Source organism: Momordica charantia (assembly GCF_013281855.1).
Source record: "Momordica charantia cultivar OHB3-1 chromosome 9 unlocalized genomic scaffold, Mcharantia_2.0 BLBB01000009.1, whole genome shotgun sequence".
Classification (NCBI taxonomy): Eukaryota; Viridiplantae; Streptophyta; class Magnoliopsida; order Cucurbitales; family Cucurbitaceae; genus Momordica; species Momordica charantia.
In genome coordinates, this window is record NW_028275167.1 from 22,174,719 (window position 1) to 22,187,442 (window position 12,724).

The 12,724-nt window shown below is 35.8% G+C and overlaps 1 protein-coding gene across 1 annotated transcript; it reads right to left on the bottom strand.

Moving 5' to 3' along the window:
* Positions 1-754: 754 nt before the first annotated feature.
* On the bottom strand, positions 755-7,432 carry LOC111018323 (uncharacterized). Its single transcript, XM_088116861.1, has 9 exons — positions 7,209-7,432; positions 6,489-6,556; positions 5,520-5,739; positions 5,194-5,286; positions 2,607-2,751; positions 2,157-2,267; positions 1,999-2,081; positions 1,837-1,894; positions 755-1,363 (listed from the first exon to the last, which is right to left on the bottom strand). Exons 2-9 carry the CDS (start codon positions 6,518-6,520, stop codon positions 1,284-1,286), a joined length of 822 nt encoding a protein of 273 aa, XP_087972987.1. The 5' UTR covers positions 6,521-6,556; positions 7,209-7,432; the 3' UTR covers positions 755-1,283.
* Positions 7,433-12,724: the final 5,292 nt, after the last annotated feature.

Here is a 12,724-nt window from a genome sequence, read left to right on the forward strand (position 1 = left end):
ACCACTTTGTAACTTGGCATTTGAGCTTGATTCACCAGAGTAAAATGTTAATTACTAAGGGTAAAATTGTAAAAAGAAACAATAATAGCTGTGTATGAAGAAAACATACCATTTCTCTATCCAAAAAACCATCCATATCCCTTCTTTATCATTTTGGATGCCCATGCGTTTATTGATCCTTGGATATCAACTCTCTGGGAATATGTGATTAATTACTACATTTTTAATGGCTTCTTAGAGAGGATTTGGAATGGCTTTTACAACAGTTTTTAACTAATTCAGAGTATTTATCAAGGTTTTCAATTAGAAATATATGTACAATGATGCATATAATATATCAAGGTATATATATAAAACTTATATATATATAATTAGAATTAGTGTATGTGACATACTTGAGTCACCCAACAAAAGTTATTGATCTCAAAGGTATTTCGTGATAATTAATAACAAAAATGATCGAGTTTTATTCTTTTAGATTGGAGGACACATTATTATTCTTGTAGATTGAAGTATATTTCTGTATAGTTAAGACTTGGACTCCGGGTTTTTTTCGTATGCACTTATTTGTTTGTTTATTCTTTTTCACGTTTTTCCTAAAAGTTAAGATTTTCATCAAAACTATTAGATATATTGTAGTTTATAATTAAGCAAGAATTGTAATTCAAAAATTATTGATACGAAAGAACATTTGGAACTCAATTAAAAGTCATTCCATAAATACTTTCTGAAGTTGAATATTCCAAATAACAAATCATCTTAAAGCAACATTTTTTTTAACGGAAACAAATTTTCATCGATGAAATGAAAAATTACACGAGTATCAACAAATTACAAAGGACATGAAAACCAGTACGCAGCCTTGGAAAAATAAAAATATATATATACTAACCTACAAAAATCATAAAATAGATGCCATTACCAAAACTTTGCATATAACAAATGCCTAGATTGCAAAAGTTTAACATCTACTTCACTTCTACAAGACAAACCTATATGCTTGCATCTCCAAAAACAATCAATTAAAGGACAAATTAGGCGACAAGTGTATAATCCAGAAATCGTTGATAAGCTTGCAGTGTCATGTGTGTAATATCAAGGTAAGTGTAGTCCTCAAGCGGCAGTCCGATTGGCAAGAACTTGAAGTTTCTTAATCATACTGGCTTAGAAGTCTCAAGTTCCACCATTCTAGTGAGCTTAATACCAAAACCTCTAGATATCTTTCCAATCCAGGCCTTGGGGCAGGTGCGGGTGCGCTTGAGTGTAAAAATGTTATTACCAATTCACCAAATTCCATATTTTTTAGCCAAGCTCTCGTATATCATACGTAGACAAACTCTAGCGCTTAGGTGATGTCCAGAAACTGCAAGAAAGAATAATTCAAGGAAACCATATGATTACCTATTAATTTATGTTTAGAGAAAAATGGAGCCAATGTAGATGCATCTAAGTTGTATGCAAATTTCACATATTTTTTGTTTTTTCTATCTTCGCGCCTCATGATAGCTCTAGAGGAGCATTGCACCTTAGTGAACCTCACACTTTTATTTGATGATGTTATATTTAATTTTATTGTAACATAATAAACAAGTAGTCTTCAATCATCATTTGAAACTCTTTTTGTTATTTAAAAAAACAAATAGAAGAGTTTCCTCTTTTTTTTTTTTTTTTTTTTTTTTTTTGAGGAATGAACAATCCAACATTCCCCACTATGATACAGTCCACTTGCACATTTTAAATGGCTTCTTGGAATGCAATATTAGAAAATGGGAGGAAAGATATGTATAAAAAAAATTCATGACAATTAATGATCTAAATAACTTTGCAAGGGCTAACCTGATATCACTTCATCTATGCCCTCAACATCAATTTTATCATGACCCATTGCACCAATCTGAATAGATATAAGCGTTTAGTGTTCACAGAAAATGATAAGACTTGAAATAACACTTAATACATAATTCGAACGATTCGAGAGCGTTTACAGTATCGAATTACCACAAACACAAAATTGACATCATTGCTGAAAGTTGTGAAATAATCCCGTGGTTCAACCACCTTTGTTGAACTTGAGGTAAGACCTAGATTAATGCCAACATATATAGGTTACGACATTTTCATAAAATAATCAGTCCTTCGAAAAAAGAGTTGCTCACCGATCTTCACACAATTGATAGGTAAGTACTGGGTTATAGGATTCTTGACCAGTTGCAAAAGCTTTCCACGTTTGCCTTTGGCTTTAGTGCTAAACTTTTGCAATAATTGAGCTGCAATGGTGATGTGCAAGAAATTTTATTATATATCCTACAAATGAATTAAATTCATGTTTAAGATGATAACAGAGCAGAGGTTTGTTCGAACCTTTGTGTGATCATTTCCTCCCCATTTATATTCATTTCCACTTGCTGGGCCTTGTGCAAATTTCCAAGCCCACAAGTGAAGGGGGTATTATATATCCTATAAATTTATTAAATTTACATTGAACCATTAATTTAAGCTTTTGGGTTGATTGGTGGTTCAATCAAGTCTAAGAAATTTAAAGAAAAATATCACGAGAATAATATAATTAACCTAACTAGGTATTTTGTTAGGTAAGCAATACTAACACATCATGTCGCAAAACTCGTCCAATGATTCCGGAATACGAGTACGTGGATCGACTCTAATGAGAATCCCTCCATCAGTTTTGATGAACACAGCCTCTACTATTCCAGCCATACAAATTCGAGAATGCATGATGTGAACAAGAGCCTGACCATAAAGAAAAACTTAGAACACTTGGGGATTATGAAGATGAACAAAAGTGAGAGATTGAAAAATAAAAATCTAAGCAAGGGCAAAGCAATAAAAGAATAAAAAGTAGACAAAGCCAAAATTCTAGGGTTAGTTTTCAGGGAGAAAAATTACTGTATTTTTCAACATATTATACATAAATTTTATTTAGTTCTCTTTAATATTGTAATACAATTTCAGCTACATCACAGTGAACTTGAGAGAAATTAGGCAAGTCATTCAACTGCACGAGGAAACTAATAATTTCATCAACGATTTATGGTTGCATCAAGAGAATGAGTACTTCAATTGCTTTATTGAATGGCGCATAATCCTTTTCAATTAATTCTAAATCATTTTGCAAAAAGATGATTAGATCATTCAAGAAATTTGCACTCAGGTTGCCTACATATGATAGAGGAAGTTTCACCAAGTTCCATATGAGGAGATGAATGTCATCCTTTACATTGTTATCCAACCAAAGGAACTTTCTGTAAATTCGCTCTAATGAGGCAGTGATCTTGGTTGATATTTGGAAAAGAGATAAAAAGTAAATAGTAAGGATAGCAAAGGGCTGCTTGAGTAAGGGTGGGTCTACCTCATTTGGATGTGTGGGAGTGGTTCCAATTATGAAGTCTTTTCTTGTATCATAAGATTGCTGTTGGTTGGGTCTAATTAATCGTTTATCTTGCGCCAAATCAGGGATCTCATCTTCCTCGCTCAAAGAATCCAACTCGATTCTTTTATGAAATAGTGGATTTCGATTGAATTCTTGTTGAATGAATTTTGGTTCTTGCAATCTTTTTGGTTGAATATACTGTTAGGTCTTAAATAATTTTAAAGCCATGTTCTCTTTTGTTGTTCTTCTTGGCCAAATCTTGGTTCATTTTGTTGCAAGTTTAAACCTTTCAGTTACTCTGTAATTGTACCTAGGATTTGTCGCATCTCACCTACATTCCTATAAATGTCACCTACACTCCTATAAATGTCAACGAAAACTTCAACCAACAGCAAGCATTTGGTTGTGGTTCGTGGTGAGAGGGGGTTGATTTGATCCGCCTCTTTTTCGATAAGTGATGAGTCTCCCATGGTGGTGAGAAGTTGACATGAACCAAGATACTTTAATTATGCCACAATGACTTCAAGAAAGATGTTGAGATTTTATCCTACATTTTGTCCAAGTTCTCAACAATATGAAGTTGCATTTAATGATTCAAGTGCAACTCAAGCTTTATTTAAGATTAGTTAAGCATCAATTGTGGAACTTAAGTTAAGCTACTTCAAGTGGAGCTTCATTAAATCTTGGGTGGTTAAAATATCTTGGTCGGGTGATTACAACTAAAGTTCAAGCTACTTCAAGTGGATCTTCAGTAAATCTTGGGTGGTTAAAAACTCTTGGTTGGGTGATTAGAAACTCCCATTCTCGGATTTATGGTGCCTTGATGTATTTTCAGTTTTAAAACTTTCCATTTACATTTTAGGTTATGGACTTAAGTGTTACACTCCTTCAATTGACCACAGGTTACTTTAGGGTTAATTTTCAAGGCTATATATAGCCATGTATGTCCGTTCTTAAAATCAGAATTTCAATGGTAAGAAAAAGAGCATTTGTTGCGGAATAATTTAGATAAGAGCTAATATATGTGCAATATTGTGATAGTTTGAATGAGACATAATCTATCTTGCTTGTGGAGTGGTTCGAATCGCAAACAAGGAACAAGTTTACAAAGTAATTTGTTTTTACTTTCCTTGGGTGGATTCCATAATCGTTTCAGGATTTTTGGAATTGAGTTCTATGGATCTTGTTTGTTAACGAGGTTTTTGGATCCAATTTTTCAAAGGTTTCTTAACATTTCTCTTACCCACCATTTGAGCTCAAAGATCTTAGTGCTCTAACACCGATTTGGTGTAGCCAAATTAAGAGATAATTATATTAATAAAGATCCAATCACATGAGGGAGTACACTGCCCCTTTTACAGAAGAGGGCTACTGACATTTAACAAAAATAGCCGTAGGCATGGTTAACAGCAAACCGACCAACTAATAAACTAATAAAACCAACAGCCGGGTAGTTACATCAAGTGACCTATTTATCATAGCATAAAACTTTTTGGTTTAAATATGCAAGTATGCAGCATCAAAAGTTTGATTGATCAATACAAAAGACAAGGACATCACTTCAGCAATACTTGAAAGGCATTGAACATTCAATTGATGGAGATCACACATGTAAAACTTGAAGGCCAATGGCCCACCAATGGGTACCAAGAAAACAAAACATTTCTATTTAACGATGACCATGGTCCATTTTGATTTTAAAATGTTGTCTTGGAAGAAATCAGAGTATGTGTATGAATACATACACTGCATTTAGCATGTTTATGTTTCCTCAATTAATTGAGTTAAAATTAGATACTAACCTCATGAAGTATATCAGGTCTATACCTGTACGGATCCATTCTCTTCTTTCGTAAGAAGTCAGCATGTTTTTCTTGATTCAGAATCTGATAGCACTGGAACCAGAAACATATGCATAATTATAAGTTAGAACTTATAGGAAAACAAGCACCATATATATATATGATAAGTAGAAGAACTAGCATCAACCATTGTTTAACTCAGAATCTGTGAATTACTAGCTAATAAAAAGTCAGGCTAAAAGAACAGAATAAGCCAAAAAAATGAACTAAACAAAAAACACTAGAAAGTATAAAAAGAGATGCAATGCAGCAAAGAGAGTTTTTACCTTCCCAACAAGGGCAAGTGTCAGAGAAGCCTTGTCAAGTACAAAAATAACTCTAGATTTCATGTTCTGATTTGAAGGAACCATTGGGATACCAGGAAGTTCACTAAGAACATCCATACAGTGCCCTTCAACTTCGTCAATATTATGATGCCCATCTCTCACCTTCCTTTTCCTCGAACAAGGCTGTAAGATTTGTGTTCCCATTCTTCTCCTTTTAAGCCTAAATGGAACATACGTAAACAACTAACGATTGGTCTTCATTAGTAAATCAATTTTTTAGTTAAGAGCTATAAACTGACAAGCATTACTATAGAAGTGATTTTTTTTTGTATTTTTTTGTTGAGTAAGAAACAATTTAATTGATGTATGAAATTACAGAAGTCCATGGAAGGGTTACAAAAAGCCCATTGATGGGTTGCATAAAGCACTTCCAATTAAACAAGAGGGAAGCATAGCTATAGTAATGAAAAATAGGAGAGGATTTACACCAAGAGATGGCTTTATACACTATAGCATAAAAAAAAAACGTTCAAAAGTGATTTTGACAAGGACAAAAGTGATTTTAATCCTGTCAAAATCACTTCTAAATATTTTCTAATATTTGGCCACATCTTTAGAATATCGTGATATATATGAATTTGGAAAAACATGACATACATGTATGCCATATGAATTTGAAAAGTGTTTTTATTTAGTTAAAAAAAAAAATCTTTACTATTTTGAAAGTAATATAAAACTCAGCTATTTTTGTTTTTTAACAACAAAAGGGTGAAAATATAGATTTTTGTTTGGAAAAAAATCAAACCATACCTATGAGCTTTGTAGGTTGAGTCAATTAAAAGTTAAAACCCTAAACTAATAATTTCATCAATTAAAACTAGCAATGTAACTAGGTTGGGTCAATTTTTAGGCAAAACTCAAAAGAGGAAAAACCAAATAGGTTCGATTTAGCGGAGAAGGAAATTGAACCAAATTGCTTGGTTCTGGTCAACTCGGTTCATGGTTGGTTTTTCTTCTTCTTCCTTCCTTCTTCCTCCCTTGATACAAGAAAAACTTAAACAAATAATATCTAGGCGTTTACTATTTACCACCACTAAAAGAATTGACAGTTAAGAGAGATAAATGCATAAAGATAAATGAATAAAGGAGAAGAGAGGAATTATATTTTTTTAATTAAATAGTTGTCAATTTTTTAATTGTAGTAGATAGAAAGATACAATGCCAAAACAAGCATAAGCAGTAATTAAGTAATTGACATATGTCTCCAACCAAAAGGTCGTGAGTTAAAAAAAAAATAGAAAGATCCAGGTGATGATAGATTGTTAACGTAAAATTTGACTGTCAAAAAAATTTACCCATATGAAGATTTGTATACAAAGTGATGTATTTAATCACAAGATTAGATTATCTACAAATTTAACTATGCAACAAGTAACAACTATGGACACATACCCCCAAAAGCCAAACCTAGGAAAAGAGAGGGAATTAGATATCTGAGCATTGAGACTCGAACTCTACTTTTCTTTAACCCCTCAAAATTCCAACTCCTCCCCACTTTTGATTCACAGATAGAATTTGTTTATGGTTAAACAAAGTTTTCAACAACTCAAAACCCTTTTTGATTCAACAGAACAGAAAGTAGAATCTAAAAAGTGGTAAATTCTTCAGAAATTGAAATGGTACCGCTACCTGAGACAGGACGGAAAATTTCGCCTGCTGGTTATACAACTTGTCGGAGTTGCCGGTGCGAGAGAGAGAGAAGTGGCAGTGTGCTGTGGGCGGCCTGTAGAAACGGCCAGAACTGAAGCTGCGTACCAAACAAAACCCTCGGTTTTTTGGGTTAATATGAGAACCGAACCGAAAACCTCTATCCGTTTCGGTTCGGACCGAACTCCTGGGGCGTTTTTCCTTTTTTATCGGGTTGGTTCCTTACACCCCTAATTAAAACCGTAAACTTATTTTAAGTGGCTCAATTTATATCTTTCATTAAATTGTGTTAGGAATTGATAGTTAAATTTTGCGGGTGTGATTATTGATAGTGTTTTTTACTTTTTTTTTTTCCTCCCAAGTTAAAACAGAAAATTGTTGAAAGAAGACTTAAAAAATGGCGAAAGGTGACTTAGCATAATTTAATTTGTTAAGGCATACATTAAAAGGTTGGGAGCTTAAATCCCAAGATTTGAATATGAAAAAGTCATGTCAAGTGCAACTATGGTATGACGACCCTTTCCAGATAAACAATAGAGTTGAAATTACTTTTCTTACCCATATTTTTTAGCTTTCTTTCTTTAGCGTCTCTCTTAACAAAATTGTTTTCTTAAAACAAAAACTTCAAACTTCTCTCGAAACTTTTTTCTTGTTTGATGACAATCCCTACATTGAGACCAAGTTTGTTAGCTTAGATCTAACGAGTATGGAGGGGGTCGAGTAAATTGAACAGTGCATAAATCTTGGTAATGCTGCGTTGTCAGAGAACATAAAGAGGTGGATTGGTTCAAGTTAAATTTTCGAATCGAGTCAATTTCTTGCACCCTTGCCTTTTTGTAGTTCCAAATCGTGAAACAACTCTAATTGAGTCCATCTCAATCTTGCATTATGAATTGAAACGACTGAGTCTATCTCCATTTTTGTAGTTTAAAATAATTAAACATGTTGGAGGTGATTTTTCAGCTAGACACATGGCATATCTTGATTGGAGGAAAAAGACATACGTAGCCTCGAGATGATAAGGCCAAGTTTTGCCACCTCAATATTGGGGTCCATTGCCGAGCCGATGCCTGTTATAGTCGAACCAACCCTCTTAAACTTAGGTCCTGTTTCCTTTCGTAGATCGAACTGACATGAAGGTACACTCAGTTTAGCTTAGAACTCTAACAGACTCGCGGTTATCTTAATGAGTCGTTGAGGCCTTATCGGAAACATTGTCAGGGAATTCGCCTATAAATAGAACTCATTTGTCTCCATTTAAAGTAGCGAACACTATATTACTCTCTGAATACAACTTGGATTCTTTCTGACTTGGGCGTCAGATTGTTTTCTATTTTGCAGGTCTCTTGTCCAGCTCTCTCCAGCTCGTCCTCTGGGTCATCTTCCAGTCCGAGCGGAGGTTCACGGGCTTGGTCATTTTTGTGATCAAACATTTGGTACCGTCTGTGGGAAACTACTATTTCTCTAAGTCATTTCCTCTCAAAGCTGAATTGACCAATAACAATCCCAACTCGTTCTCAACTGTCACACACTCCTACTCTGGGTCGTGATCATGACAAACGTTTGTCGAACCTATACCCGTCGGACCTATTCTTGGGTCGTCGGGACTTCGAGGCATCGAGTCCCAGTGCACCAAGTGGGTGTAGATCGTCCCATTGCAAACCACCCCCAGTAGGGGGTCAACGGGAAGGAGGCTGAACCAACACCCCTCTGATTGATCCTCAGCAGCCTTAAAACCCATTGGCACCTGAGAATAGGGAGGACCAGTTTCCTCCTCTACAGGCTCAGTAGGTACTTCCACCCCATGCCCAGCTGATCTGAGACTGGGGAAGAACCCGCACACGTTTCGAGAATAGTGTCGACCCAACTATTATTACCAACACCATCGCTGATATTGCGAAGGATTGCCTTGCTGCTATGGAGCAAGGCGAAGGGGAGTCTACCTCTTCAATCCTTCGTGACCCAAGTAAGGGGAAGGGCCAGCCGACTTTTGCATCCTCACAACAGTGATAGATACAAGTGCAAGTATACACTATATCTGTCGATTGTAGTAAGAAACAAGTTCCAATCCACAGGGACTTAGGGAAATATTCTAAATTATATTTGAAGATACCGAAAATTACAAAAATAATAAAATATAGATGTTGGTGTTCACAGTAAAAGAAAATATCATAAACAAATCTAGCAGTAAACACACTTTAAAATGTTGACAACAGAGAGAAGCTTCAGAACAGAACGACGAAATGAAGGATAAACATATATGAAAAAGCAGGGGAGACATATATGCTTTCACTCAATCTCAATCTATACTCTAGCACGAAATCATTCATTAATGCTCAACTCGACATGGTTCCCTTCCGAGACACCCAAACATGGATACCTACAAACTTCCATTGTTAAATACCCAAGCAATAAACACAAGTTTTAAGCATGATTAGGGGACCTTATTCCTGAGCATCAACGACCCTACTAGAAAAAAGTAGCTAATCACAAATAGAGCAAGTCAGCTACCCGTAAGCCCTCCCGGGTCATACAACGCTAACATACTAAACAAGGTGGCCAACAATATTCAGTAAGATTTAAGAAATAAACACAGCTCTATTTAATAACAAACGGAAATCAGCTAGACTTTCACTTGTTCATTAGTTACAGCACATAAATCTCCCCCTAAAATGGGGTTTAGCTCATGAGAGAGGGAGAAAATGAAATAGGTAAAGAAATGTTACAACCCATTTAAAGAAAAGAGAAGAAAATTGAAGATGGAGACGACAGCTTGCAGCAGCAGCCGAATATCCTTCTTTGTCGTCAGCTCTCCTCCGAAAATGGTGAGATTCTTCTCCCTTGTCTTTTCTAACACCAAAGAGTGTTCTCTATTGGGATCTGTGTGTGTCGGCTAGGATATATTGCCCCTTTCATATCGGGTCCCAGTTTTAGGGCACCCAACTGGTGATTGTACGGACATGGTAATTTATCCCGCGTTTGGGACAGCTACTACGATGTAAATCCCTACTCCAACGATTATTTTCTCCAACTCTTTTCTGCTCTACCTTGTACATACTTCATCTACTTTTTTCTAGGTTCAACTTTCTTCATGTCTTGTCTTCTTTTTCCAAACCTGTGGATACAAGCCATTAACAAGAGAATTCATCACAATATTAAGCCAAAGCATTCATGAAACGGGACTTTAGCTTGGAATTCAATTCCTAATATTATTCGTGAGGTTTAAGAGCTAAAATAGACACACTTTGACATTTCTTTGTACAAAATTACCCAATTATTTACTAGAATAACTCTCTTTTGGAGAGTTATCACACCCCCAAACTTAAAATCTTGCTTGTTGATAACTCTCCAACAGAGAGTTATTCTAGTGTTTATTTGGGTGATTTTATATAAAAATATGATAAAGTGTGTCGGTTTTAGCTCTTAAACATCATGAAAAATCTTATAAACCAAACTTCGAGCTAAAGTCCCAGGTCTTGAATGCTTTAGCTAAAAAGTGCGTTAAACTCTCTTATTTCTAGCTTAAATATACAGGTTTGGAAAAAGAAAACAAAAAATCAAGAGAGTGCTGAGCCCATAGAAGAGTGAATGAAGCATTAGCAAGACAGAGCAGACGAAGGCAGGAGCGATGTGACGTGGGAGCATGGAATTACTGAACAGTAACAATCCAGTAATGGGAATTTACCATGTTCGTACAAACTTCAGCTGGATGCCTTAAAAACGGGACATGTTGCCCTAGCCGACACATACAGATCCCAAAAGAGACATGTTTTTTAGAGTTGAAACGACAAGGAGGAGGAATCTCTCCATTTTAGGGGCAGAAAGCTGACGACAGAAAGGGATATTTGACTGCTGCATCGAGCTGTCATCTTCTTCCTCGGTTTTATGCTATTTCCTTGAAATGGGTTGCCTTCTTCCTTTACCCATTGTATTTTCTTCTTTCTTCATGAGCTAAACCTCATTTTAGGGGAGATTTACATGTTGTAACTGATGAACGGTTGAACCTCTAGCTGCTTCATTTGTTTTTAAATAGAGTTGTTGCTATTTCTTAATCTTACCTAACATTGTTGGCCACTCTGTTTTGTATGCTAGCTTCTGTATTGACGCGGAAGGGCTTACGGATTGCCGACTTGCTCTATTTGTGATTAGTACTTTTCTATAGTAATATGTGGATGCTTAGGAATGGGGTCCCTAATCATGCCTATAACTTGTTTATATTGCTTGGAAACTTAGTAACGGGAGTTGTGGGTATCCATGTTTGGGTGTCTCGGGAGGTAACCAAGTCGAGTTGGGCACTAATGAATGTTTGTAAGCTAGAGGGTAGGTTGAGAAGTCTGTGAAAGCATGCTAAATCTCCCCCACTTTTCCATATCTGTTAACCCCCATTTTTCGTTATTCTGTGCTGTAACCTCTTCCTGTTATCAGCTTTGTGAGGTGTGTCTTCTACTGAGATCATTTACTGCTTGTTTATTATATTTCGTTTAGTTACAACTCAAACACCGATATTTTATTGTTTTTACATTTTGATATCTACGAATATAGTTTGGAATATAACCGAAAGTCTTTGTGGATTCGACCTCGTTTCCTGCTACAATCGACAATTTTGTGTATACTTGCACATGTTGTCAACATGGTTGTGTGGAAGCAACACTAGTCCCCAAGCAAGAGCATGCATTTCACCCCTATACACAAAATAAAATCATTAGCAGCTTGCATTTCAAACATCCAGACCTGTGCCTCAACCCTTTACTTTAATCAGCAAGCTAAAGCTTACATACTCTGCTATAATACTTCAGCTGGAGCAAGAAAAGAAAGCAGCTTAATTTTGTTCATATTATGGAAGATGCTATTTTCTGCCCAGTTCTAACTTCCTTCTATTTCCCAACCTCAAGCTTAACTTCTCCTAGTGATTTCTTTCTCAAGCTCCTGTCACTAGCCTAAACCTTTAACCTTTGCACTACAAATTTGGGCTTCTTTAACCTGGGCTACTAGCCCTTTCTAATCCTGCAACCTCTTTTTGCTATGGATGTGGGTTATTAGCCCATCTTTTATTGATGTGTGTATGTGTGCGCGCGCGCTTTTTTATACGGCTAAATTACAGTGACTATATACAAATTGGCTTCTAAAGGTATAAGAACTGAAAGTTCACTCCCCAAACTTAAAAGAATGCATTGTCCTCAAGGCAACCAAGGACATCTAGAATATAATGTTTCAGCACGCCCCCAAACCTAAAACAAAACTATGATAAGAAGTAGAAGAGGGCTCGCTAAGAGGATAAGTACAAGAGTAGGGATGGCTAATGCTAAAATCTAAGGGGATTGACAAGAGGTCCAGGCTAGCTATACAAAGATAAAGTTGTCTTTGGATAAATTACCATTGAAATTCCTCTATAAGGTAAGCACTATTTGGGGTTAGTACTACTAGAGGGATGCTAGGGCATGGGAAGGCAAGCATGAACTAGAGGGTGACTAAAAGAAAGCTAGCAAACATTTAAATGC